The sequence below is a fragment of the Clinocottus analis genome, unplaced genomic scaffold, assembly GCF_023055335.1.
Source record: "Clinocottus analis isolate CAN_PGR_092001 unplaced genomic scaffold, fCliAna1.0.p SCAF_11, whole genome shotgun sequence".
Classification (NCBI taxonomy): domain Eukaryota; kingdom Metazoa; phylum Chordata; class Actinopteri; order Perciformes; family Cottidae; genus Clinocottus; species Clinocottus analis.
The window spans coordinates 3,377,492-3,405,456 of record NW_027175832.1 but is presented as its reverse complement, the minus strand read 5'-3'; the positions used below and the strand labels follow the sequence as shown (position 1 = coordinate 3,405,456).

At 42.7% G+C, this 27,965-nt stretch overlaps 2 protein-coding genes across 4 annotated transcripts; one reads left to right on the top strand and one right to left on the bottom strand.

Annotated features, from left to right (window-relative positions):
* Positions 1-4,487: 4,487 nt before the first annotated feature.
* Positions 4,488-10,904, bottom strand: LOC137804432 (putative lysozyme-like protein). Its single transcript, XM_068603657.1, has 6 exons — positions 10,275-10,904; positions 9,674-9,743; positions 8,863-9,575; positions 6,493-7,555; positions 6,112-6,169; positions 4,488-5,656 (listed from the first exon to the last, which is right to left on the bottom strand). The coding sequence occupies exons 1-6, from the start codon at positions 10,668-10,670 to the stop codon at positions 5,623-5,625; spliced, it is 2,334 nt and encodes a 777-aa protein (XP_068459758.1). The 5' UTR covers positions 10,671-10,904; the 3' UTR covers positions 4,488-5,622.
* An 8,398-nt stretch (positions 10,905-19,302) lies between these two features.
* Positions 19,303-27,892, top strand: nr2f6a (nuclear receptor subfamily 2, group F, member 6a). 3 transcript variants are annotated; one of them, XM_068603689.1, is made up of 6 exons: positions 19,303-20,044; positions 20,357-21,157; positions 22,490-22,584; positions 23,896-24,248; positions 24,421-24,667; positions 25,505-27,892. In XM_068603689.1, the coding sequence occupies exons 2-6, from the start codon at positions 20,886-20,888 to the stop codon at positions 25,777-25,779; spliced, it is 1,242 nt and encodes a 413-aa protein (XP_068459790.1). In that variant the 5' UTR covers positions 19,303-20,044; positions 20,357-20,885; the 3' UTR covers positions 25,780-27,892. The 3 variants fall into 3 exon arrangements, with proteins under 3 accessions (XP_068459790.1, XP_068459771.1, XP_068459780.1); XM_068603670.1 differs by having other exon boundaries at positions 19,304-20,044; positions 23,893-24,248; XM_068603679.1 differs by lacking the exon at positions 19,303-20,044 and having other exon boundaries at positions 20,088-21,157; positions 23,893-24,248.
* Positions 27,893-27,965: the final 73 nt, after the last annotated feature.

Below are 27,965 nucleotides of genomic sequence, written 5' to 3'. Positions count from 1 at the left end.
ATCATGTTTTGTAAATTACCAACCGTTTACATCTGTTAAAAGAAGTAAAACAAGAAGGAAACTCAATTACACAATCATGACATTCATTTCCCTCCAATTCCAGTATGGCAATACTCCTCTCTGGACAGTAGGTGGCGGTAGTAGACAGTTTAAAGCAAACAGGGAAGAGTCATACTGTTACGTTCTTCAAATATTAAACTATGTTATGATAACCCAAACACTGAAACTCTATCATGCTTCTTCTGACATGAGATGTGGAGTTTAAGGTGCAAACTAATGTCTCGTCTCTGGCCCAAGATGCCACAAGATCACGCATTTCAGTCTCAGATGGCTTCACAAGACAGCTTTGATTTAAAAAAAGCTCAAATTCCCCCAATTATTAGGGGTTAGAAGTCAACGTTCTGACAAATAAATGCAAAAATAGTCTGTGACCCATTTTGACGGGTATTTTATAAATTCTAATATTGTTTTAAAGGGCAACAGAAATAATGTGTGGCCATAAAATGACAGAAAAATAAAACCAGTGCTCATCGGAATGATGAAAATCCAAAAAGACAGAAAAGGCTTTGAAAGGTCTCGTAGTGTAGAGCTTTAGATGGATAAATGGACTTTGTTGACTCACTGGAGCTGTCTGGGATGACTGCCGGCCTTGCGCAGCCTCTTCCTCTGTTAAAACATGTGTTGGACCCCGAGGAATTCAAGAAATCATCAGCGACTTTTGAAATGCGTTTGGGATGTTCCACCTTTGTTTTGTTGAATGAAAAGACGCCTGTTGACCGCTGAGCAATTCCTTAACAGGAAACAGACTATTGTTTGGCCTTTTGCAAAAATGGTGTTATTTCTATATGTATTTTATGAGCAAATATTTATTATCACGGGGTCAGAGAGGACATCCTGCTGCATGTGTTTACACACACTTTGTGCAATGACTAAACCCAAATAACTACAGTGGCTTAAGCTCCATTGCTCTTCCTTAGCTGAGCAGACGACCTGTGACCCTCCCGGTATCCCAGCATGCAGCGGAGCACCAGAGAGGCTCACTGTGTGATGGATAATCAATGATATGGATAAATAGGACACTGTTGGTGCTGGTCTGCGGCTTACAGCAGCTCAGCTCACGACATCCACAGTGTTTACAACAACTGACACTTCAGGGAAAACTCATTTGGTCCTCAGTAAAGCCTCCCGTTTACCCACAATGCATGCTGGTGTAAAGGTGTTGGTGAACTGAAGTGTCTTCTGGATTTCTTCAGTGTATTATTTTGTGTCTTAAATGTGGAAAATACATATAGAGATATTGTACCATTCTATCTCTTCTTTGTATTACTGTTTAGCAATAAATGCAAGTATCAATTTAGAGATAATAGAAAACAAATAGCATTAAATGTAATAACTATACTTAAAATAGTTTTTTTCCCCAGTGTAAATTGATAGTCTAGTACATATATATATTTAAAAAATATAAATTATTTATGGTTTGATTCTTAGTTATTTAATTTCACAAAACTAGTGATATTCCAGTCAGCTGTTCTATGTTTAATGCTAATTTAAATGCTAGCATGCTAAAATGCAAAACCAAGAGAATGAGCCTCTACCCGATAAACATCTGCATGATAGCAAAGCGATTACGTTCATTAAATTAATTGCAGGCTTTGGTTTGGTTGAAATTATTCTACCGTTGTAACAAAATGCTGCTAATCCTCTACAGCTGTGAAACATGAAAGAAAAATGATAAAATAGAGCTACGAAGTGTGAGAGGCTACTCGTGAAGTGTTTTTCTTCATTCTGTATTCCCTTTGTTAGGTTGGAATTAGGACCACCAGTTTAATTTATTTTAATTGTGACTCTCAGAAATCATGTTTTATCTCTATTGTCTGAACACTTTAATGAGACACAGCTGCTGTTGCCACCGAGAATAATCCAGCCAGCTAAAGTTGAGCCCAAAATGAAAACAGATTAAAGGTGCAAATAATGATTTTAAAAAAGTTCAGTTTTCTCACTAGTGTAATTTAGCTTGTTAGTGGCACACATTACATCATTTTAAGCTTAGTGATTGGATGTTTCTTGCCAAAATGCACCTCAGGAGTTGTAGTTAACTTCTCCCCAGGTAAACTTGTACCTTAGCAAACCAGATATCTTGTAACAGCTATTCATATTTTGGACTATAAATTAATCAAACCGTAAGAATATCTCACGTCGACCTCTCTCTGTGGCAGAGCTCTAACTGCGAGTGACGGCTCATCGCCGAAGGCGGCACGTTGACTTCACGTGTGCAACCTCCGGACGATAAAATTTGCTCGTAAAACGGAGGCTACGCTAAACACAGGTTACTTGAAGTCAACACGCATTCTCTTCAAGCAATCAGACGGACCCGTGTTTCCCTTTCCAGAAACAGAGAGAGGTCACGGTGAAAGTCAGGGTTGCGCTGAAGGACTTCAACACAAAAGGACATCAGTGTGCTGGGGAACATTTTCCGCTCCCCCCCCCCCCCCCTTCAACGCTGTAGTATCTGCAAGACTAAAAGGGTTTTTCTGCCCCCTGATGTCTTTTCCAGCCCGGGCAGCAGCCATGGGACTTGAGGGAAGGCTGGGCAGATAGGAAATGCAATTAGAAGTCACAGTAAAGAGGGAGCATTAGCAGCGACAGACAAAAGAGTTCATAGTTCTGCAACCCCAGGTGAGGAAGGAGGGCGTTATCACAAGCACCCGTTCCCTTTCCGGCCTCGGGAGAGGGAGGGAGGTGGATGGGCAGGCTGCGACACAATGGCCCCCGAGTCTTCGGTCTCGGTGTTGTCGTGTCAGGATCCCGAAAGAAAAGCCAGTCGCTGAGCTTCAAGTGGACCACGATCCTGATCCGTATGGAAAAAAAAATGAGTTAATTTTTTTTTTTTTTTGGGGTCCTAATTTTTTTTTTGTGGCGGAATGTAAAAATAAGAACCAAAAAAAAAAAAATCTAAAAAAATTGGGACCAAAAAATAAATAAATAAATTAACCAATTTTTGTTATAATATTCAACGGAAAAAAAGTCAACAAAAAAAAATTATGTTTTTTTCTTTTTTTTGGTCCTTATTTTTCTTTTTGTGGCGGAAATGGGCTTCCATAAAAAAGTCTTTTTTCTTTTTTGGTCCTAATTTCTTTTTTTTGTGTGGCGGAAATAGGCTTCCGTAGGTCCGAGTGGCGCACGAGGACTAAATAATTAGCGAATTGAAAAAAGGACAAGGATAGAATAATGAGTGGTTGAGGGCCGAATAGTTAATGTCTAGTGTCAAAATCACACATCAGCATTGTTGGCAATGTCCCAAAGTTATTGTTGACCACAGAACTAAATGATTGTATCAATAATATTACAAGTCAATTGTGTTCAAGATGCACGCCAAACCTCTTTGGACTGTTGTGTAACATGATCACACGTTTGATATTGTACACCTGACTCTTTATAAGAATCACACACATCATTTGTGAAGGGTCTTGACCCGTGTTGTGCTCATTATGTCTTGTTTTACCAGATGTCATCGAGCACCCTGAGTTTTATATTTTCTATAGAGTTACATTGGGGTGAGATCCACTTGGTGTCAGGGTCATGACCTTTAGATACAGTTCAACCATAAGCACTTATTCAAAATGTCTCATTTACGATGGGACGCTTATATGATGTTGTGTTTTCTTTTTCTTTCTTTCTTTGGAACAAAGGCCCGCAGTAAAATAGTTTGTGTCTGAGTTACCATGACATATAATATTGACGTTATTATAATATTAAAGATAATACGTTAAACACCAGAGGGTTGTTGAATACTGAACTCAACATTTTAACAGCTGGTAAAATGTAAGGTGGAAAAGTGAAACAATATGTATTGTTGAAGTTGTGTAATTGTTAAAGTCAGGGCTTAATTAACAATATTTTTTGTCTGTAATTTAATAGTTTGGTGTACTGTGAAATAAATGATACGTACAAATAAAACAAGCTGTTATGTTTACTGTTATTGTCCACTGTGTCAGTAAAAACAATGGTCAATTGTGTCATTCTGTGTGCTGGGAATAAAGAAATGACAAGAATCGACAGGAAAATGAATGGCGATGGCAGGAAACACGTCGACCAGCATCATCGTGATGACTTTCCAGCAGAGGAGCTTTTAACACGTCCTGTGTTGCAGTCAGTCTAATAAAGCAACTCCCTGAAGCATTCGACCAGTTAACCTTTAATATCCTCACAGCTCCTCTACAGAAAACTGGACATCCCAAACGTGGAAAAACACTTGATGTTAAACAAAGGATATCCTTTAGACAGGAAAGAGCTCTCCCTTCGCTCAAGTCTAAGTGCTGTTTTTATTAATTGGCGCCACACACACAATACACACTCGCTTCTTGAATTAAAAGTGCGTTTCCATCCTTCCACAGTGCAACGAACAGGATGTTTGTTTGTTCCCATGATGCTTTGTTTCCCTGTTTCTATGGTAATAATAATAATAATAATAATAATAATAATAATAATAATAATAATAATAACTTTATTTACATAGCACTTTTAAAAACAGAGTTTACAAAGTGCTTTAACAGATAGATACGAGCCAAAATGGCGGCAAACATAAAAGACCATACCATAAAAGCGTTTAACACAACCACATCAAACAAATGGCCAAAATAGATCCAAAAAAAATTAAAATTAAAAAATAATTAAAAATTAAAAAAAAAATTAAATTAAAAAAATTAAATTAAATTAAAATAAAAACATAAAAAGATGACATCACTTAAAAGCAATTTCATAAAAATGGGTTTTAAGAAGTGATTTAAAAGAATGGTCGGGTTGTACTGGTAAATTTAAATGCCCAAATCTTCAAACGTGGGGTATTTATTTCTACACACAAACAACCCTGTTTATATTTTGTCCCATATTAATTTCCGTCTCTTTGTTTTAAAAACCCAGGAAAGAAATGTACAATCTGTTTGCTTCTGCCGTTTGAAGGCTTGTTTTGGGAAAAGGTCACAGCCCTCATCCCACACCGAGACAGGCTCCATCTTTTCCCCCGTCGCATGTTCCTTATAAGAGATGGATGAGGATTTTATTTAGCCGATGGATATCCGTGTTCTCAGTTAAGTGACAGCGCATTGTTTTTAACAACAGCGTTTCCAAAAGTTCCTCCCATCTCCCTCAGACGGACTGTTTACAGGTTGGCAGGTAAACATAAACAAGCTGAAGGGGCTAAGACTCGGTGCCAATAAATCTTGTCTGAAACATTACAGGAGGGGCTGAAGAGTCATTTATAGATAATTAGCTACACAATAGGTGACGCACACGGGGACAAAGTGTTGCTTCCGGCTCTGCTTCGGATGATACGTATCTTAAATAGTTTTGTTTACAAAGACGAGGCAGGTTCAATTGATGCACTTACATTCAAACAAAGCCTTTATATTTCGGTATTTACAGTCTAAAAATACAATTTGTGCTTATTCTTACTGTGTGGATACAACATGGACATACAATTCACATTTTACATTCAAAAGTGCAATCATTATTCAAAGTATTGTTCTATATGCATATTAAAGTATAAACTGTGACAAATAATGGAAAATATATGGTACATTTATTTTTTATATAAAACATGAGAACTCAATATTAGAAGATGTGCTAACCCAAGATCCTGGCGAGATCTTGTTTCTCCCTGAATAAAGAGATGAAGAGACAGCTTTTGTTAATGGATAGGTTTGGTGATGTTTTGAATTTTTGTTATTGTCAACAAACATGATCACAAACAATTATGGTGCAATTAGTTTATATCGATGTACTATGAAGTTCTACTTTTGTCCAAAAACTATTACATACACAACAGTGTCCATGCTGTATACCATATATATATATATATATATATATATATATATATATATATATATATATATATATATATATATATATATATATATATATATATATATATATGGGGCCGTAGTGCCACGGACAGAGTAGGGACATCAACTATTGAGAGACAAACTAATACGTTGTTGTTGTTGACGATTTTTTGTGTTGTTGACAGTAACACAAATAAAGGATATATTCACTCTTCAGTAGGCAACAAAAAGCACAGAAACAACCTGCAGCTAGACGAGCCTTCATACTCACTCGGGGCCAGGCGGGTTGATGATACGCTGCAGATCTTTCAGGTGTTGCGCAACACTGACTGTTGGTAAAACATAAGCAATGTGTCATCACTAAGCCAAGAAACATCAAGCTGCATTCATTCACTTATATATCATATGACAGAAAATTCAATGGTTAGCATTTCTTCTAAGCTCTACAAAGACTACAAACATCAATCAGGTTGTATTACTATGATGGAGTTTAAAAAGCAAATACAAATACCACTATCTGCATTGCTGGATACCACCAGAGGCATAAAGAAGGTGAGAAAATACACCGCTTTATAATCTGCGTGAGCCCTACCACCCTTACTTAAAAGATATCCCAGAACAAGAATGATACATTGCAGACATGTATTCTTACTTGAGCCACTTGATCTTCCTCCATCCAGTGACGATCCCGTTCCACCACCATTCCCAGATGATGGTCCTCTCCCTGTTCCACTTCCTGTCTTGCTTTGCCCCGGGTTGCTTCCAAACCAAGAAAATCCGGTGTTGCTTGACCCACTTTTATTCGTTGACCCAGTTGACCCAGTTGACCCAGTTGACCCAGCGGATGACCCGAGGCCTGAAGAGCTTTTCCCAGTCGATGCTGGCTTGTTGAATACCGACCAGCTGGAGCTACCAGACCCAGTAGATGAGCTGGAAGAGCCCGTCCCAGTTGATGCTGGCTTATTGAATGCTGAGCCACTAGAGCTACCAGACCCAGTCGATGAGCTGGAAGAGCCCGTCCCAGTTGATGCTGGCTTATTGAATAACGACCAGCTGGAGCTACCAGACCCAGTAGATGAGCTGGAAGAGCCCGTCCCAGTTGATGCTGGCTTATTGTATGCTGACCCGCTGGAGCTACCAGACCCAGTTGATGAGCTGGAAGAGCCCGTCCCAGTTGATGCTGGCTTATTGAATACCGACCAGCTTGAGCTACCAGACCCAGTAGATGAGCTGGAAGAGCCCGTCCCAGTTGATGCTGGCTTATTGAATGCTGAGCCACTGGAGCTACCAGACCCAGTCGATGAGCTGGAAGAGCCCGTCCCAGTTGATGCTGGCTTATTGAATACCGACCAGCTTGAGCTACCAGACCCAGTAGATGAGCTTGAGGAGCCTGACCCAGTTGATGCTGGCTTATTGTACGCTGACCCGCTGGAGCTACCAGACCCAGTTGATGAGCTTGAAGAGCCCGTCCCAGTTGATACTGGCTTATTGAACGCTGACCAGCTGGGGCTACCAGACCCAGTAGATGAGCTGGAAGAGCCCGTCCCAGTTGATAATGGCTTATTGTACGCTGACCCACTGGAGCTAGCTGCCCCTGCATTATAAAGCTGACTCCCACCAGAAGAGCTGGATGAGGAAGACCTGGATCCACCCAAACCCAACCCGAGCTGAGACTGTGTACCTGTCGAGCCTCCTAGAAATCCACCAAACCCTGGCTGAAATAAAATGAGAGAAGAGTTAATATGAGGAAAACTCATTCTAAACCACTTGTTAAGACAATCATTAACAGTATTTTCAATATTTTTCCATTTTTTAACCAAATGACACAGTTTTTTTGACTGCAACTCCTTCCCAACAGGCCATGTCTTTGTTTTATTGTGATTTTTGTTGCAGATCCCAATTCTTTAGGTCCTAATCTTTCCAAAAAGGTGTCTTATTGACCGACCAAGGAGGCATTTCTGGGGAATCTGGCTTGTATCATGCTGGATGTTCAAAAGGAGGTCTGGAGCGAAAATTGTTTCCACAGTTTTGAACAGGTTAAACAAAAGCAGACAACTGACATAAATAGTTGCCTAGTTCTCAGCCTTTTGCCCTTTTGTACTTCACTGGCTGACAGTTTCCCTCCCTCCCTCTCCTCTTCAGCTGGATCATTTTCAACAACCTGTCAGGTTGCTTTGATTTCCTGTATATTGTCCAAGATGTTAAGATCTAAGGGCGTTGCTATTGTTTCAATATTTATACAGGTGTTATATCAGCAAAGAAGCCTTCTGGCACTGCAGAGATTATATTGCTATTATTGGCAATAAAATACCATTACCTAATTATTGCACAAATATCATATCACATATCCAGATAAGAGCTGTTTTAACCCTTGCATGGTGTTCGGGTCTATGGGACTCGTTTTAATTGTTTATCAAAATAAAAGTAATATGATTCATTATTTTTTTTCAAACTCTGACTTTTGACCTTGGCTGATTTTCTGCGAAAAACATATCAGACAAAATGTTCATCATTCACATTTATATTACACACAGGGTGTTCGGGTCCACTGGACCCGGGCTCATAAAAGTGTGGAAATCGTGTACCTGAATTAAATTATTAACCATATTTGCTGTTTATATTGCTTCTAATTGGGATGAAAAAAACATCTTTTGAGTATTTTACCATAAAATTGTTTGATTGTGTTGAATTAAAACCCCCAAAATACAGCGGGTCCAACAGACCCACAAAACTGCTGAGTAGCAAAAAAATGAACACCATACGAGGGTTAAAATCAACAACTGTGCAGTATAACAATACCCAGTATAATATAGTATATAGTACAGTATAATATATAATATATCAGAGGATCTCCATCAGCATTCCTTGCATGTAATATCTGCTTCTGTTAATACAATGAATGAAAATCTCATTGTCTTTTCTCAGTTACTGACCACACAACGTCACTAAAAATGCTGCCGCCTTCCCCCTGCAGAGCTATCAACACGTTCACGTAATCAGTCTTTGCACTTTTAAGTCTTACCTTAGGCATACAGGACATGTTGAGTTGCTTGATTTGCTCTGTCAGGTGATCATTTGCTTTACTTATAAACCTGACATTGTTGTTAAGGACTTCTATATCTCCGTTCAGCCTCATCTTGTCCATCAGGAGTTTCTCCTTCTCCTCGTCGTGTTTCCCTTGAAGCTTGTCCATGTTCTGTCTGTGCTGCAGGATCAGGCCTGAGCGGTTCAAGCTGCACTCGCGGTAGTCGTCGAACAACCGCCCGTTCTCTGCCTTCATGCGGCTGTTCTCGGCCTGGATGCTTGACACCTGCTCTCCCACGACATTCAGGTAACGCTGAAACTTGTCCTGCACTTCCGTGGACAGGCTGGTGCAATTGGTGCGGATCTGCTCCAGGTGATCCATCTGATTCCTACAGGAGAGCTGGAAGGCGACGTGTGAGGGGAAGAGGGAATTGATCTTGTCCAGGAAAGCCTTGGAGACATCGGAGATACCGCTCAAGGACTTGGAAAAGTCATCTTTGCATTTCTGTTTGAAGAAATCCACCTCTTTTTCGTGTGTGGATTTGTCCCTCCGCAGACGGATGACCTCCAAGTTGATGCTGTCCCTCTCTTTGGCGGTCTGGTCCAGTTCTATCCTCATCCTCTGGACTGTTTGTGTGAAGTTGGACTCCACAAGCGCGAGCCCTGCTTTCAACCGCTCAGTAATCAGCCCACAGTTACATGGAAGCTGAACTGCTCCAAAAAAACAATGACAGAAAAAAAGAAAAGGAGTAAAGTTAAATGAAATAACAACAGTTACTGTGTTGATTCATTTGGGGGTTTGCACTTACATGTGGTCAGACTCGGACCTGCAGGACCTCCTGCGTTCTCGCAGAGGATCAACTTGTTGTAGGTCTGTTGCTGTTCACATCAGTCAAAGAGGAACGTGTTTTAGGGATTTGTTCTCAACCAGTTGTGAAACGTATTTAAGCAGAAAACAACAATTTACTGTGGTCATTAACAGGATATTTATGTTTACACTGTCTTACTCTGACATGTGGATTCAACACTAAAGTGCTGTTTTGACTTGTAATAAAAGAATATCTCACAACTATGTTTTATTTATTGAAAAACATTCAAATACATGTGCATTCAGAGAATAATCATTGGTGTAAATGTGCTTTTGAAACCAGCATGACACTGTTAAAGCTCTTTAGATCATTGAAGCACTTTTTTTATGAACTTTCTATCTGCTGAGGCTCATCTTGACTGAAGCACTGCAGAACATTAATTGCTGACTTTTTACATTACTGACACAACCATACATACATTTCTATGGCGGCAAAAAGGTCTACGTCATCCAAACAAGACAAAGAAGATACATCACCTGTGAAATGTATTACGTACAGGAACGTGCACGTCAGAGACAAAATACAGGATTAGCTTTCTTACCAGCTTCTTGTCCATATCTTGGATGAGGATCGCTGAGATGTTGGAGAAGTAGCGTAGTTTGGCCAGGTCCCAGTCGTTGCGGGCTTTCTCCGTCAGGGTGGTGTTGAGTAAGTTGGTCAGGTTCTTCCTCTGCTGCCTCAGGGCCACATTTTCTATCGACAGTCGGCTGAAGCTCTCCTCCAGGTCCTGGTTGCGCGACGTGGACGCCGAGTCCTGCGTCTTCCCGTAGACCAGAAAGAGCACGAGGCTCACGATGATCAGAGACTGGATGAGCGAAGAGAAGAAGAAGACGATGCGCATGTAGTAGCCGCAACTCTTTCCCTTTGACCGGTACTGCATCTTCTTCTGGGCCCGCGGGCTCGACTTGGAGACCTGCGAGTAGCCAGTGGCGTACATGGGTGCTGATAGCGAGAGGGCTCAGAGAATTACGATAGGTTGGCTCGCCAAGTTCAAACGAGGTCCATCCCCGACTCAGAAGACAGATGAGGTCCCTCTCGACACGCTGTAATCTAAATGATAACTCAATGCTGGATTATTTCAGAGCAGCTGGTGGATACCACACTCTCTTTGTCTCAAGCGTGCGCTTCTTCCTCTCACGAAGCCAAACGCTCTACCGTCGCGGACCAGACGTTTCCTCTCAGGAGCGTTGATAACACGAGAATTGATCAGATTGTGAGCGAGGTGTAAACATGTGGAGGACTTTATAAACTCCTCTGGCCACACACTTCCCATGATGGGAAGTTGTCCTGGACTCAGTCTCCTCCCTGCAGAGGCCATTGGCGGGCCTCTCCCTCTTCAGATGTTATTATCAGTAATCCCCAGTACACACTCAAACACCCTAAAACTTGGAGTTTGTGTTTATCATGTTAAGCGATTCCAGTGTTGAACAAACACAGTCATGGTAAAAACACAATATTTGAGATTTTAAATTTTTTTTTATTTAGTTTTGAACAGATTAGTGTACATCTTTAAATGGATGAATACTAAATAGAAAAGTCTCAACGTGACATTATTGATAAAGTGACATTTACACTTAAAAACACCTTTATTTTTCTTATTGAAAAAAAAAAAGCAGCAGGCCATAAAGAGCTCACTGGACTCACCGTGCCAAACTTTTGAAAAACTGTTTTATGGGATCATAAAAGGTTTTTCCGGTGCACAGCAGGCCAGCAGGACAATGGCTCATGTTGTTCTCTGACGTTCTCGTCCAGTGGCTCTTTGATGCCCCGAGTCTCAGTCCAACACGATGACGTGGGTAAGCTGCCCTCTGTCTCACAGGAGACACACACACACACACACACACACAAAGAGAGACTAAGCAATATCAAATGAGATAGAGGAGACTGACAGTAACAGGCACGACTTTTTCCTGCCAGGAACTGTTGACGTGCCAGGCCTCATCTTCATAGGAAGCAGTAATTCATAGAGGAACTGTTAATGGACGAGCCTGAATCGACTCTTTGGGAAGAGATTCTTGATAAAAGGCCAAACGCAGGATATTAGAGACAAATACAAGAAATAAACACTCACATTGATTGATTTAATTGAGGTTGAAGTGGCTGTTTTTTTATGGCCACTTCAAAACTTCCCCAGATTTTTTACGGGATGTTGCCAACCTGGCTGACATGGCTCTCTTAAATCAGTAAGAGAGGCTTGTTGCATAATTCATACGCCTCAGTAATGCCTCGTTTCAGTTAGAGAGGTCTTATGCAATAAAATAACTATTTTTATATTATAATAAAAGAGTGCGGTCCATGCAACTTTACTAATTTATGTCCAGCAGACTTATCCCATGAAATAAAAAGCCGATAAGAAGTTTGAGCTCACTGTCAGATATTGAAACAAGGATTCTGAGGTTAAAATAATAAAAGAAACCCCATGTTAGAGGTGATGCTTTATTATCTCAAAGAAGCTCTCCGCTTCCGTCTATTAAGACAATTAAAGCAATAAGCCAGCGCAACATGGAACTGTCATTGTGTTACACTTTGAGCTACTTCCAACAACAAGTCTGCCTTCAGAACGGATACATGCAGTATGGAAAGGATATAAGAGCATCCTGTGCAAAGGGTGGCAGCGCCGTGCTGCAGACCAACGTGCTCTCATGCACTTTGAGATGGGAGATTCTGGCAATGTCTGCAAGAATGAAATGCACCGCTGCTTTGAAAAGGGTGTTAAAGGCACGTTTACTCCTCGCGCTACTCAGACACGCAGACAGATTTTGCTGAACGTGCTGACACTTGCACCGATATTTGCACCGTAAATATGAGACAGTCGGATGAAAGGTGGGAGCAGTTTTGTTCGTGAGGCTGAAAGAAATCGATGATGAAAATGAAAAACATACTCTTGATGATCACAGACGTCACTATGAACACATTTCATTTAGACTCAGATGAAAACACAAAGGCCTGTTTTCAGTCTGCCAATTTCATGAACTAAAATTACATTTTAAATGATGTCATGTGTCTCAAAGCAAACTCATCGTCCACACTTGTAGTTCGATCATAAAACCCTCTGAGATGGTGGAGCAGGAGGAAAGCTACATGAATAGTTCAGGACTCTTTACATTTGAGAAACTCCCTCGAGAAGACGATACAGGTTAAGCACCAAGAAACATATTGAAGAGATCTTTTATTCATCTTAAACAAATAAAAGGGATTTTATCAGGTATAAGGGACATCTGCTGTTTGTATGATACATATTTAATATGTGTAATATTCATATTTTAGCATTTATCCCCAACTAGTTGGCACTGTTATCACTTGTAGCGTTGTTAAATTTACAGATGGCAAAGGCCGTCTAGTCATGTCTAAACCCCGAAAAGATAAATACATTATTATTTTGTATGAATTTATTCTTTTTAACGTGCCGTCTTATCTGGACCGTGAGTCTGTTATAAAGTTTGATTTATTAATAGATGTTTTTATAAAAGAAAACCTTACATTACATAGAGGTTATACCATGTCACTATACGGCTTCATTAATAACAAATATAATAAAATGCTCTAAACTGTACATGCTTCTTCAGAACATTGTATGAACTTACATGAACACAAATAAATAAAATGATAAGAGTCGATAACAAAGCTGTTCATGATCAATGTTTTTTCCCGCTCCACTGAAAACAGCTTATCCAAAACAAATGTTTGGCTGTTTATTTGTTCGCCCCAAAAGCGTATTAATAAAAAGCCCAGGTGGGTGTCACACAGCCACATTTGGCAGCACCTCACGGGTGAAGAAGCCAAAGCTGCACCGCTCCCACACCCTGCAGCTGACGTTAACCCTTTCACCAGAATACAGTCTGTGGAGCGGCCTCTGTGTCACACACTAAACCTTCACTGGGTCAAGTAGCGAGGGAACAGAGCTCTATTGTGTTGCCGTGTTGGAGTGTGTAAAAGTTCTGTGAGACACGAAGCCAACTGAAGTGTTTACCGGGATGGTTTCCTGTCAGCTGAAGAGGTCTGTTGACATCGTCTCGACCCGGTTTTGTTGAAGCATGAACTAGAAGTCCCCCACATTAATATGACACTTCAGACCTGCAACTAAACAGAAAAAGAAAAGAAAATGAAACAATAAAACAATAGAATGTGAATGCGCTCATTTGTCTTACACGTGTCGTGCACTGTGGGACGAGTTACACTGGTCTGGTCTCTCGGTGGAGGTCATGACTTGGACTGAGTTCAAGTCTTGACTACATCAGTTCTGGTTACTGTAAAACATGTTTACATTACAGGTCAATAATCAACATTTTGCTAATTCAGAATCAGCTTTAATGGCCGTGTACGTTTTCACGTACATGGCATTTGACCCGGTTTCTCTTTGCTCTTCGTACATATACAAAAGTTAAATATAAAGGACACAAACAAGACATTAAGAAAACAGGAAAAAAAAGAAAAGAAAAGAAGAAAAGAAAGCTTTAATTAATGATGATAAGTAATGATATGGCGTTTGGATTGATGGCACAGAGAGAGGACAGTCTCAATGAAATATTCAAGACACACACTCACACCAAACACACACACACACACACACACACACACACACACACACACACACACACACACACACACACACACACACACACACACACGGTATTACTTGTCATGGAACACTGCAACCTAGTGGGGGATCAATATAACTGCATCTGAAGACTGCCTCAATGCTCTATTTAGCAATAAATGATGTGAATTTAATTAATGTAAATTAATATTTTAGAATAAATTATAAAACGCGTATAGTTTAACATATTGGGAAATACTTTTGGGTATTTACCTGATAAACATCACTGGAGCCAGCTGTTAGCTTAGCTTAGAACAACAACTACAAACAGCTAGCCTGGCCTTATCCACAGATAACAAAATCTGCCTTCCAGCAGCTCTAAAGCTCACTAATTAACATGTCATGTCTTGTAAAAAGTACAGCAGTGTAAAAAGTTTTTGATTTACAGCGACTCCCTGTTATCTGTTTAGTCACGTTTGGACAGAGCAAAGCGAGCTATTAGCAAGCTATTAGCAAGCTATTTCCTCCTGTTTCCATTGCGTGTCTGTCTGACTTGGCTCTCTCTCATTAGCACATTTTAATAAAAAAAACAACAACATTACATTAACAACTTTTTGTTTGTTTTAACTATCCAGTTCATGGAAAATGATTAAATGTCTCTGTTATGACCCCGGTATGTTTTCGCTCCACCTGCCTGCCCGCTTGTTTTATCCGATCTTAAAGAACCGGGTTCCTGATGATAATCACACCATGGGGGTTTCTTTCCAGAGACGTTTGGCTAATTGGTTACTGATCTGGTCCGATCTAATGATCTGGTTATCCAGATCACAGCCTTGTGCTGTATAGGATGGTTAGCCTGAAGAAAGGAGTCTCTGTTACTGAGAGACACAGATGGGAAGTGGTAAATCTCTGAGTTGACCACCAGACAGAGACAAATAAACAATATGGCGCTAAAAAGTTGTGCCCAGTTTGTTTTAAGTTGAGCGAGAGCAAGACAATACTTCCTTTTGTTACCTACGTTCTCTCTTCAGTGCAGCGAGAGGATTCAGACGTGCATTTATCATGACAATGCATGATAATATCAAAGCCAGAATTGTTCAAATGGATTTCCTCAACGGGGACTGGGATGTGCAATCCTCTCAGATCGTTTATTCAGGCTCCAATTCAATCTAAAAATGAAAGACTCGCTGTGACCAGTGGCTCCTGTGGCGATGTGATAAGACTGCAGCATTCATATCAAGGACATTTTCCTTCATATTGTATTTATCTGTTGTTGTTTTTTTTTTAAATCAATTTTTCCTGCAAAGCCAAGAGGCAGCTGAAGCATTAACGGGTAAAATAAGGGTGGTTTTGGTCATATTAATGAGCTGTACAGTGGCTTTCTGCATGCTCCCATCAGCCACCTCTCAACAGAGGTGGCTGAAATGACCTCATGATGAATCCCCGAGAGTTAATCCCCCTCTTCTCTCCATGTCCTCGACCCAGCAGATGTTTTCCCTTTGACCCGCACAAAAGGTCTCTGTTTTTGTTTCCAGGCTCGTCCATTCCTCAAAGGTCACAGGTCACCGTGGTCTCAGGGTGAAGCTGTCACTGTAACTCTAAACATTTGACAGCCATCAGAGCGTGGTGAAAACGCGGTGCCGGAGAGGAGGCCGCCTCATGATTACTTTAAGTAAAGACCTACACATATGCTGATGCGGTTGAGAGCACACACACTAACACCCTGAGATTGAATTACAGTGGTTGCTGGGGATGCCTCTGGGAGAGGGCAGGCCTCACTTGAGACACAGAGGGTTGTATTTTTGTCCTCTGTAAGAGACATTAAAGGTTAACTTAAATGGTTGAAATGTTAACTGAATCAATAGCTGAGTGATTTGTGTTTGGACCTGCCTAAAAATGCCAAAGGACGGGGTTCAATGACACGTCCTGGAGGCTTAACCATGAAATAAGTCTGACAATTTGAAGCCCAATAAAACTTGTTTAAATATGACAGACAGGGCAACTGATCGTTGGACTTCATCACGAGGTTTTAAAAAAAGTATTGCACACGATTAAACACAATAAAAACTTGAAGTTACACATGTTTTGGTATCAAAGGTTTATTAAAACTTGAGTTAAACTGAAGTCTCTTCCAAGAAACAAATCCATGTCGGTTGAGTATTCTAGAAAACCTCAAATCTCAAACTAAATTCAAATTGTGTAGAAATTATTCATTTTGATAGATATATCTATGAAAAATGTATTATCAAAGATCAAACATTTGCTTGCGCAGGAACATAAATATGTACGACGTGTGAAGTTAGATATGAATGTAGCTGATTGTAGAGCAAAAGGCTTCGTGAAGCTGGAGGTGCACGATCAAATAATTCAAAACTTCTGGCAGAGACATGGACAAACATGGTGCTGCATACGAATGTGTGTAAACCTGCTGTAGAGTCGAATTGTTTTTCTATTTACTCTCACTGCTGCTGCTGGTGTACCAAACAAACCTTCAGGATAAAGATCATATACAGTCTAAAAAATTACATTAGCTTCCAAATGATTAAAACTTCAAATTGCCGCAGTTAAAATTATGCTGAGGTTATTTCCGTCGCAATCTTTGGTTTTCAGCCAACCAAAAAGGGTACAATTAACTTTTTTTGAACTGAAAGCACTGAGTTTAAGCTCTAAGTCGAAAACACAACGCAAGTGGAAACAACCTGTCAATCACAATGTAGCCCCGCCCCTAAAACATACTCTAGAGGAGTCGCCCCCTGATGGCCAGTAGAAAGAATACAAGGGATGCCCTCATAATAATAGCATCAAGCTACCACACTCAATAAGTCACTGCGTATATTGCAGTGCAAAATAAAAAGTCAGGTCATGGGCAATCTCGTCGGGTCATTTGGTTTAATGTTGTTCCACTTTGACTTCAGCTGAGAAACACATTTGGGGGAATCACATAAATATTTGAGGAAATACACGACTGATATGTGTCGTTTGAGAAGTGGCCAAGCATGTTAAAGCAACTCCTACTGCACCACAAACAGCTCAATTTGAACTTATAGGTTTGATTTACCCTTTTATGTTTGGTCTAAAGAAGGTTTTTCAGCTGAAAGCTTGTGTAAACTCTTAAACTGTCTCTGTGTGCGTGCTGTACATCTTGTTGGGTTTGCAGCTCGGCAGACATCTTTTTGCAACATTTGCAGTCCTGCACTTTTGCATTACTCTCTGGGAGTGTCTACATTCCTGACCGTGGGTTCAAAGGTCACGTCACTCCGGTCCTCAGGAGGATCTCTCAGACAGACACACACGCCCTGAAGTGGAAATGAGAGGCATGTGCAGCATATCTTTAGGTGGATAGTTTTATTCAACTGAGATTTTATTGGAGGGCTCAAATGTACTGATGCGACTGAAATAAACATAAGTGGACATTACCTTATGCTGTCAATTCAATAAGAAAAGGGACTCAAAAAGCTTGAGTTAAATGAAGACAAAAAGCAACAAACAAAAACTATTTTAGGACCAAACTTTGGAATAACAGCTGTGTTTATTTCATCTCCACCCGCCCCCCCACACACCCTTTATTTGACAAGCCTAATCTTTCCCAACACAAATAGTGACAATAAGCAGGCACAGTGGCCTAATTAAAGGGACTTTCATTCAAATTAACACACACTCTCACTCTCTCACACACACACACAACCCTCTGATGAGCCATTAGCCGCACAATGGCGAGGACAATGTGTCTCTGTGACACACAAACACACACACACAGTTCTCCAGGGGGTAAAGCTGGGTTTAGATTTAGGAATGCCATATAAGTGTTTGTGTGTGTGTGTGTGTGTGTGTGTGGAGGGGGGAGAATGCCTTTAAACATGTCGGTAAACACTCTCTGGATAAGACAACCAGTTGCATATAGTGAATGTCTCAGGGGACGCTTTCATCTCCCCATATCTACAACAGCAACCCCCCAAACCCTAAAGAGCTGCACATTTACAAGCAGATTCGTCACTTATCTCTTAAAGCTCTTATCCAGGGCTGCCGTGCGTCCTCCTCCTCCTCCTCCTCCTCCCTCCTTTATCTGCATTTGACCCTGGGCTTTTTAGCGTGGCAGGGGTGTGAAAGTCGGTTTGACCTCTCGGGGGGTAACCTCCAACACAAATCACGACGTGCTCCACAAAAAGCGCACAGACAGAGGGCCTTGAGCAGATGAGCGATGACCACAAAACTGTAACCTTTATCTGCCGCACAATGAGCCGTCCTCCAGCGGGCTGCTCCCACACATGCGAGATCAAAGTGTGTTATTCAAATGGCAAAAAAAAAAAAAAGATGCGGCCTCCCTTTGAGAAATAAAGCTCAGCTCTTTGCCTTTTTGCGCGGCTTCTTATAACGCATACCGCAATGCCGAACCCCCCCCCCCCCAACATTTGATTGCTTTCTCAAAGACAAAAGGGCAGGAGCTCTGCTTGCTTGTATTTGTTGCAAGGCCTCGGGGTAATCTGGTATTGTCGAAGGGTTTCTTGAGGCCTTGGGGGTCATGCTCTCTGAGGAGAGAGATCCTCCACATCCTTCCTCTGTGTGTGTGTGTGTGTGTGTGTGTGTGTGTGTGTGTGTGTGTGTGCTGCCCCACACAGCCCACTCTCTTTGCTCTTTGACTCCAATGGCCATATAAGGCATCCAGCACCATGGAAACCACAGGGCTTGAATAGCAGTGTCAAATCCCTGTAAGAGCACACACACACACACACACACAAACACAGCCCCTCCCCCTCTGCACACACACACACACACACACACACACACACACACACACACACACTCCCTCCCTCGCTTTGCTTGATCTCTCTCTCAACACACACAAATAGGTTGGGTGAAAACAGACAAGGGGAAAGAGGGGCGAGGGGAAAAAAAAAAAAAAAAAAAAGAAGCAGCAAATGCTGAGAAATCCAGCTTGTCTCCGGCTGTGGCCATTTTCTTCAATCATAATTTGATTTGTGGACTCTGAAGCCTGAGAGAAAACGAGGGAGGGAGGGAGGGAAGGGAGAGAAGCACTCGTCCCTTCAACCCCCACCTCCTGTTTGCCTGAGCCATAGGGAAAGGCTTTACACACACACACACACACACACACACGAAAAGCAGCACACTGGGCTAGGCCGCAAGTCATTAGTTCCTGGTGGGCAAGCACTGACAAAAGGCTGGGGGAGAGGAGCCCGCATGAGTGCCTGGAGAGCAACCACAGGAACTATGGAGGGCTGAGCAGACACACACTCTGCTGCCTTCTGGATTTTTTTTTTTTTTTTTTTGGAGTTGTTTTGGGGGGGGGGGGGAAGGAAGCAACACCGGAGGATCTCGTCACAACCGAGCACTCGTGCTACGACCGAGCACGGGAAGCGAGAGCGATCACTTCCTCGTGTGCGCGCGTGTGTGTGTCTGTGTGTGTCGAGGATCTACTTGTGCATTTCGGAGGCGAGAGCAGGACGTCCACGTCGCCTCGTCTGCTGCCACTGCAGCCGGCGGCGCCCCGAAGAAGAAGACGAAGAAGAAGAAGAAGAAGACGAAGAAGACCACATGAAAGCGATGTTGTTGTTGTGGCGTGGAAGTCAAGGTGTTTTTGCGTGATGTGGGATGTCTTCATTGTGGGTCACCGTGCTGCCGCCGCCGCTGGCAGGATTAGGGCAGAATAGCAGAGCTCAGTCTGCGCTCTGCGCCGCCTCGCTGGATGGAAGGAAGATCTAGAGCAAGAAAAGGATTTATTTCCCAGTGGGGGGAAGACACGGCACATCCACATCGAGGTAAGCTCTTTTTTTTTTTTTTTTTTTTAAAAAGGAGGTGAATTTTTCAGGACAGATTGAGTGGTCGGGGTGCTTTTAGAGAGGGGCGGTCAAAGCCTCTCCAGGCATGTGCTGAGGAGAGCTACACAGAGGTCCTTTTTCAGCCATTGCTGTTGCTACAGAGACACAGAGCTGTGTGTGTGTGTGTGTGTGTGTGTGTGAGGGGAGATTTTCACCTCATGTCATTAGCTCGCAATTCCTGTCTGCCGTTGCAGCTGTGTTTTAGGAGAACGTGTGGAGGGTTTTTGTTTGACTCCCTGTTTCCTGTGGAAGGATACTCGGCTGCAGCGTGACAGCGCTCGACCGGCTGCAGCTCCAGGAGGCTGAGCAGGAGTCTGTCGAGAGGACAAAACACCACCGAGGCTGCGGGCTGGAGAGGAGAAGAAGAAGGGATTAAAATCCACAGGCATGCAACGCTAAAAGTTACCACACTGCAGACTGTTTCCAGGTCATAGTGGAGTGGGAGGAGACTGAACGGCTCTTGTTTTGTTTTTTTTGTGTGTGTGTGTTGCCAAACACCTTCCTCCTAAATGCTGTAGCCTATTTCATGTCTCCTCGACGCTTGAGGACTTATTTTTTTTAATATATTGCATGCTCAGAAGACGTGCCAAATGAGAGCACGGGTGAGCAGATACTGATTATCTCCAGGTGAAGGCGAACACACACACACACACACACACACACACACACACACTCTGGACTTTTTTTTTCTTCTTTCTTTTCTATTTATGTTTCCTTGACAGCAGCCAGACATCTTGGCTGCCTGTCCCGTTTTCTTCCGCCGTGGTTCGGTGACCAAGCGATGGCCATGGTGAGTGGGGGCTGGGGAGATCCTAATGGGGGCACCAACGGGCTGGGGGACAAGAGCTACCTGAGGGGGGACGAGGAGGACGGCGGCTCCCCGCAGGCGGGAGGCAGCGACATGGAGGCCGGAGACGACGACAAGTCCTGCGTGGTGGACTGCGTGGTGTGCGGGGACAAGTCCAGCGGGAAGCACTACGGCGTGTTCACGTGCGAGGGCTGCAAGAGCTTCTTCAAGAGGAGCGTCAGACGCAACCTCAGCTACACCTGCAGGTGAGCGGGGCATCATGGGAAATGTGTTGCACGCATTGTTTCCACGCGGCTGCTGTCTTTCTCACGCAGTTCAGACGGCGTAGTCTTTTGTAGCCTAAATGTTCAACTCGTAACGCCTCTGTGTGTGTCAATGTGTTGTTTTCATGTCAATTATTCTATTTAAATTAGCTTTTTTTACCTCAATATTCCTCAATGAATCATGCAGATATGTCACAGTTACACCAATGTGACTGTGTGGTAACTATTGTATTTATATAACCACAAACATAAGGGGTGTCTACGATAGAGCTCAAACAATGTCTGTTTCTATTTTAATTACATTTTTCTACCTCTATTTTGGATCCTTTGAGCAAGCGAAGAGGCCTGGTCTGCTTCCTGCTTCTCACATGTGATCATTTGCAGCTTTTTCTGTCTTTTTTATGACCGCACACTGAATATAGTTTGTGTTTTTGACTCTTGGTCAGATAAAACCGTATGTTCCCTTCAGCGACAGGCCCAACAACGGAGTGATTAATTGTGACATTTGTGGCAGGTTTATTGTCGATTGCAGCTTTGCTTCGGTGTGTTTTGTAAATCATGACACACAGAAGCATGAATAAAGATGTCTCTACGTCCAACAAGTTAAAATTAAACAAAGATGGTTCATGGCTCTATACATACAGTTTTAAGTTCCATGTTATGAGATTAATCTTTATATTTTTTGATCATTAATTAATACCATTTAAGTCTATGGACTGTCAATGACTACTAAAATGTTCGGGGCCTGAAGTGATATCTTCACATGGCTTGTTTTGTCTGACCAAAGAAGGTCCACATGTAAAATGCTCCATTTAAACTTAGATATAAAAAGAAAAGCAGCCAACACATTAAAAACAATGAGATGCAGAGATTATGAGGCCTGATCTTCTTGAGAAAAGACTGAAACTATGAAGTGATTATCCAAAAGGTTGCACCATTTCTTCATCCTATTATGTTATTGATCAAGTAACAGTGAATGATACAATCATCTGCTTCCTAAGCATGCTAATGTTCCCTGTGGCCTTATAGTAAATTATGCAATATTAATGTTCAAGAGCACTTTAATGGGAAGTGAAGACTTTGCATCACCGAGTAAAGCAGGATTGGTTCCACGTCCGGCTTTAGGTTTGGATGTAGTGTTGCTCATCGGTGAGAAAACCAGGCTAAAAATCAGAGAATCTCTCGTTGAGATCAAAGCAGATCTCACAGTCTGACACAGCATGAGTACAAAATCATCCATTTCTCTTCCTAAAGCTCCAAAATGTTTTCTAAAAACAACTATATAGTACATTAATCCAACGTTTATGTTCTCAGGTCGAACAGAGAGTGTCAGATTGACCAGCACCACAGGAACCAGTGCCAGTACTGTCGACTGAAGAAGTGTTTCCGTGTTGGGATGCGCAAAGAAGGTATCTGTCCACCTCGATTCATGAATCCGCCGTCCATTTTGATCCCTTTTGGAAAGGATTGCAGACACTGTGGGACACACTGTCATTGTACTTTTGCAGTATTTCAAATACTGCAATTGAACGGATATAAAAGAAGTCATTGACATGTCTTCAGTGAGCAGTTCTATTACTTCAATCAGCAGCTCTAAGAAGATTTAAAAAAGAACTTTGCCTTTGTCATTATCTTGCCTCTTCTGCTCCATAAACCCCAAAGTGCAGAGAAAATGGCACACATGTCTGCCGTCTTGGCCCTATCATGGCTAAGCAAGCCATGCGTGTCAGCTCAATGCCGGGTACTAAGTGGCTTAATCTAGTGCCTGTGTGAGAGTGGCTGAGAGGGGATGCGGTGCTAAGACACCTGCGTCCCAGAGCATTAAGCCTCTGGTTGAAGCTGCAGAAACCCTCTGCCATGTTGCTTCGATCAGTCACAATCCAATACGGGGGATTTCAACCTGAAGTGATGGCGTCATTCAGCGTCATGGCGCTCGATGCACAGAAACCATGTCATAGGAGTTTTAAATGAATGGTTTGTGATTTTTTTTTAATTTTTTTTTTAAATACAAGTATGTCTCATACTCGCACATCGTAAAGTATGCTAATGAGACACGTGATGGCTCCTCGGCTCGGCTTGACCACCTCCACCGGGAGGTCAGGGTCAGATGCAGAGCAGCATTCCCGGTGTCTTGCTCAAGGACAGATGCTTACCACGTACATCCACATCCCCCAAATTGACTCATCTTGAATCAATAGTCTGCCCTTCTGTCTTGGCTTTGCCAGCACGACTGTGTCTGTCACGGCTATGGATGATGTTTTTAAGCGAGAGATAAATCAATGTGGTTTCTGCGATAGCATGTCGTAAGTCTCCCCCCAGAATGAATAGTTCACAGATTTAAAATTTGAATTGAGAGTGATTTTTTATCTCAGAGTCTTTGTTTTATTTCCATATATGACCTTCATCTAAAGAGGAATCATTTTTTTATCCTCACTTTCATGCTGCTCTTGGCTTAATTGTGCCTCCTTTTAATCTTGAAGAATAGTTTTCCCAATCGAGTCGAGTCTGTCTGCTGATAATCTGACACACACCGCTGGATGAACTCCGTTTTAAATTTTTGTTCTCTCTGTTTTCTTCTCCAAATCCCCTCACATCCCTCTCCGTGTCCTTCACCCTTTCTCCTCTCTGTATCTACTTCTCAACCCCTTGCTTTCATCTACTTCCTGTGTCCTCCTCTCCTCCCCTCTCCTCCCCTTTGTACCCCAACCAAACTACAGCAGTTCAACGCGGTCGCATCCCACCTCAGCCGAGCCTCAGCCCCTCCATCACGCCAATAGGTGGCGCCAGCGGCCTTGGAGGTGGCGACTTCTACAACAACAACAACAACAACGGAGGAAGCGGAGGCGGCGGCGGCGGCGGCGGAGGCCAGCCGGTGTCGGAGCTCATCTCCCAGCTGCTGCGTGCCGAACCGTACCCCAGCAGTCGGTTCGGACACCAGTACAACCAACAAGCCGGTCCGGATAACGCCATGGGGATCGATAACATCTGCGAACTGGCTGCCCGGCTCCTCTTCAGCACCGTGGAGTGGGCCAGAAGCATCCCTTATTTCCCCGAGCTGCCCGTGTCAGATCAGGTTTGTAGATTAGTTTTGATTTCAAACCTGGTTTTGGGTGTTATTTCCTTGTTATCAGACGGTAACAGGATAGGTTGTCTCCCTCACAGCGTGCATACGCAATGACTGTAGTGAACATTAAAGATGGATGACGTGTAGGTCAATCTGATTTAACACGCCGACAAATGTGCAGGTGGCCCTGCTGAGGCTGAGCTGGAGCGAGCTGTTCATCCTCAACGCGGCGCAGTCGGCCCTGCCGCTGCACATGGCTCCCCTGTTGGCCGCCGCCGGCTTCCACTCCTCGCCCATGTCCGCCGAGCGCGTGGTGTCCTTCATGGACCAGGTGAGGGTGTTCCAGGACCAGGTGGACAAGCTGACCCGGCTGCAGGTGGACTCTGCCGAGTACAGCTGCCTCAAGGCCATCGCGCTCTTCTCCCCAGGTGATGGCCGTTGCTCTTCTGCTTTGTTGAAGGGTGAAAATGAGCGCAGCATGCGGCTCGGGTTAATTTAAAGTTAGTCTTGGACAATCTCCAAAAACATTGGAACCTTTCATTTCCCATAATGCAACTTGATAGCGTCTTTCGTCAGACCCCTCTGCCCGGAAAACTCTCAAATTTAACATAAAGCTTTATGTTAGAAATGTGCAGACTTCAAGTCTAAGCCAAGAATAAAGCTAAATCAACAGGGTTATGTTTTCTGACTTGACTAAGCTCCCACAAAGCCACAGAATACATTAAACGATCATATTCCCGGGCTGGTTATGACTTAGCACGGCTAGAAAACTGATCGTGATGCGCAAAATATCTCAGCTGCCTCTCTTATAGACAACCATGAGGAGGAATTTAATGCAAAATAAGTCTGCAAAATGCACATTAGAGGCCAGTAAAACTGTAGATCTTAAAATGAAGAAAGCTGCAGGTAAATATGCAACTTTAATCTGTGAATTAACCCACTATGGCACCATCTTCTGGTTTATTAATGACAATGCAGTAATGCACTACGTGCTGCATAATTCACTGCTGTCACTGATCATCAGGCAGCACTGCATGTCAAGATTGTGCATGAACAAACTGGGATGATCAGGGTTTATAGGTTTGACATGTTTTCCTTTTTCATAGTGTAGACATGCTGAGGCACTACATGTGAATGTGTTCCCCCTCGTGGGCATTTTACCACATTATCTGCGAAGATTTTAACGTTCCTCTCGGCTCATCACGACTCTTTATGTAACCCGCCCACGCGATTAAGTTAACCGCCTCCTACTCTCTGCCTCTCAGACGCCTGTGGTCTCACGGACCCGGTCCACGTGGAGTCTCTGCAGGAGAAGGCTCAGGTGGCGCTGACGGAGTACGAGAGGATGCAGTACCCGAGTCAGCCTCAGCGATTCGGACGCCTGCTGCTGCGCCTCCCGGCCCTGCGCGCCGTCCCGGCCAGCCTCATCTCGCAGCTCTTCTTCATGCGCCTGGTGGGAAAGACACCCATCGAGACGCTGATCCGCGACATGCAGCTCAGCGGAAGCTCAATCAGCTGGCCGTATGTCCCTGGACAGTAGCCCCCCCGCCCCCTCACGCCTCAGGGGGCGAGGTCTCCGTTTGGGATTAGTGACGACAAGGACCCACAGGAAACCTCCTGACTCATCACTATCCATCTGTGTGGTTGACAAAACTGCAGTGCCAGCTGGCCGTCATATGTACTGTACTGTAACCGCTCTATTTCCCCTCCCGCCCCCCCGCGCCCCCTTCCTTCATGAAACGAGCCCTCTGTCTCCATGCGGGCCTCCAGTGAAGAGAGGAGCCGGCGCCAGGATGGATACGTCTCGTTGCCAGCCCGGTTCGTTCCGGTGCCAGGTCTCCGGCCGGAGAACAGCTTTTCCCGCTGGGCTCGGATACGGCCTCCACAGCCATGTCATGTCACCACCCACATGCCACAGCGACTAAAGACGCTGCAGTTTCATGTAGAGGGCAGCAGCACCCTGCTACAAAAACCACCGACAGGACAAAACTGTGCCGCCGCTGAAAAAAAATCAGCACAACATCCCCCCCTCCCTCACGAGTGGGCTCATTTTCCACGGCTCACCATTTGTGATACAGTCGACCTTTTTAAAATCACACAACACTGATAATGGGACAATGCGGTATCATTATTATTAGAATGGATTGAACTGAATAGAAGACAACGTTTCAGTGGATTCAGCGCTCTCTTGGATCGGCACCGAGGAAGAAGCCGAGGTGGCAAATCAAACGGAACAGAACGACAACAAAACCAAGGAAAAAAATCACCAAAGTCTATCATATCATCCTTTTGAGATGTGTTTTTTTTTTTTTAAATAGAATGATTAGCAGAGAGATGGACTCTTGTGACTGCCTGACCGTCAAGTGAACAATGCATTTGGATTCATTCACAGGGCTCGCTGTTGTTACATGAGAGTGGAGTAATACCTCAGTAGACATCAGAATGCTTCAGTCTGATATTTCCTAAACACAAACCTCTGTAAATGTTGTTCACCAGAAACCGCCTTCTTTTTGACAACTGCCTTCTTATTCATTATGAATTTGGAACACATAAAATATGAAACGAGCATCACAAACATTCGTCGAGTATCTTTTGAAAAGGAAAAAAAAACAAGACCCCCCCAAAGTGACTTTCACTCTTGTGTTTGGAGTATGAGTTTTGTTTGGATCAAGTTTTTTTGAATTATTATTATTATTATTATTATTGAGAAACGGCAGGCTGACATTAACTAAAACAACTCGCGATGTAAGAATTAGTTATAGTTGTTGGTGAGAGTTTATAACCGACACTACTAATTAAATACCAGTTTACGGCGACCATTGCTGTTTCTGGGGGCATTGACCCCTTGAAAAATGTATTGAAATGTGTATATATATTGAGGCCAACTTTGTCTTTTTGCATGTTCAAATGTTTTGGATCTCTAAGTGGAGACTGTTTCATTATTTTACATTATGTAATTAAAGGTTCCTTTTTAAATATTGCTTTCACTGTTAGCTCCTAAATGTTTTTTTTCTATATGTATTTACATAAAAATACCTCTGTCATCTGTTTAGATGTCAAAAAAAGAAGCTTATCTTCATGCCATGTCAGCCGGTGTGACGGAGAGATGCTCTGAGTCTCTGCTGTTGTGAATGATGTGAGAGGAAACTGTAACGGAAGAAAATCTGGTGGAAAAACTGCACTTGGAGGATGTTCAATGCCAAAACATGACCCTGTCTGAGTGAGTTGAAAAGAGAACCTGTACTTCTAGAGGCGAGTTTACAAATTCACAAGTCGAAGCTTATTCGGAAATAACTAAATCATCTCCAAATACAACACATTTCAGCATATAGTGCTTTTAAACGCAAAGTGGATGTAACTCTGCTTCATCATCTGCTGCCGGGTCTTCGGGAAGTTGTTTGGATTTTCTTCTTTGAGGCAACAACTCACACAACTTTTGTCATTGAGGAGAAGAAAAAAAAAAGAAGATAAATATGCTATTAATGTTTTCTTATCTTTGTGTTACTGAGTCCTTACGTTTTTTGAAATTTCATGTGTATGGCAACGTTATTAAAAGAATCAAAAGGTGACTGTGTCTTTTTATGTTTTTGTTTTTTCAGACTACTTGAAAAAGTGTTGTAATTACATCTGTATGAAGAATGCCAAATAAACACTGCAACATGCACCATGAACGTGTTTTACTGAATGAATTAGTCTGAACTGCTCATTTAAATAATTTACGAGATG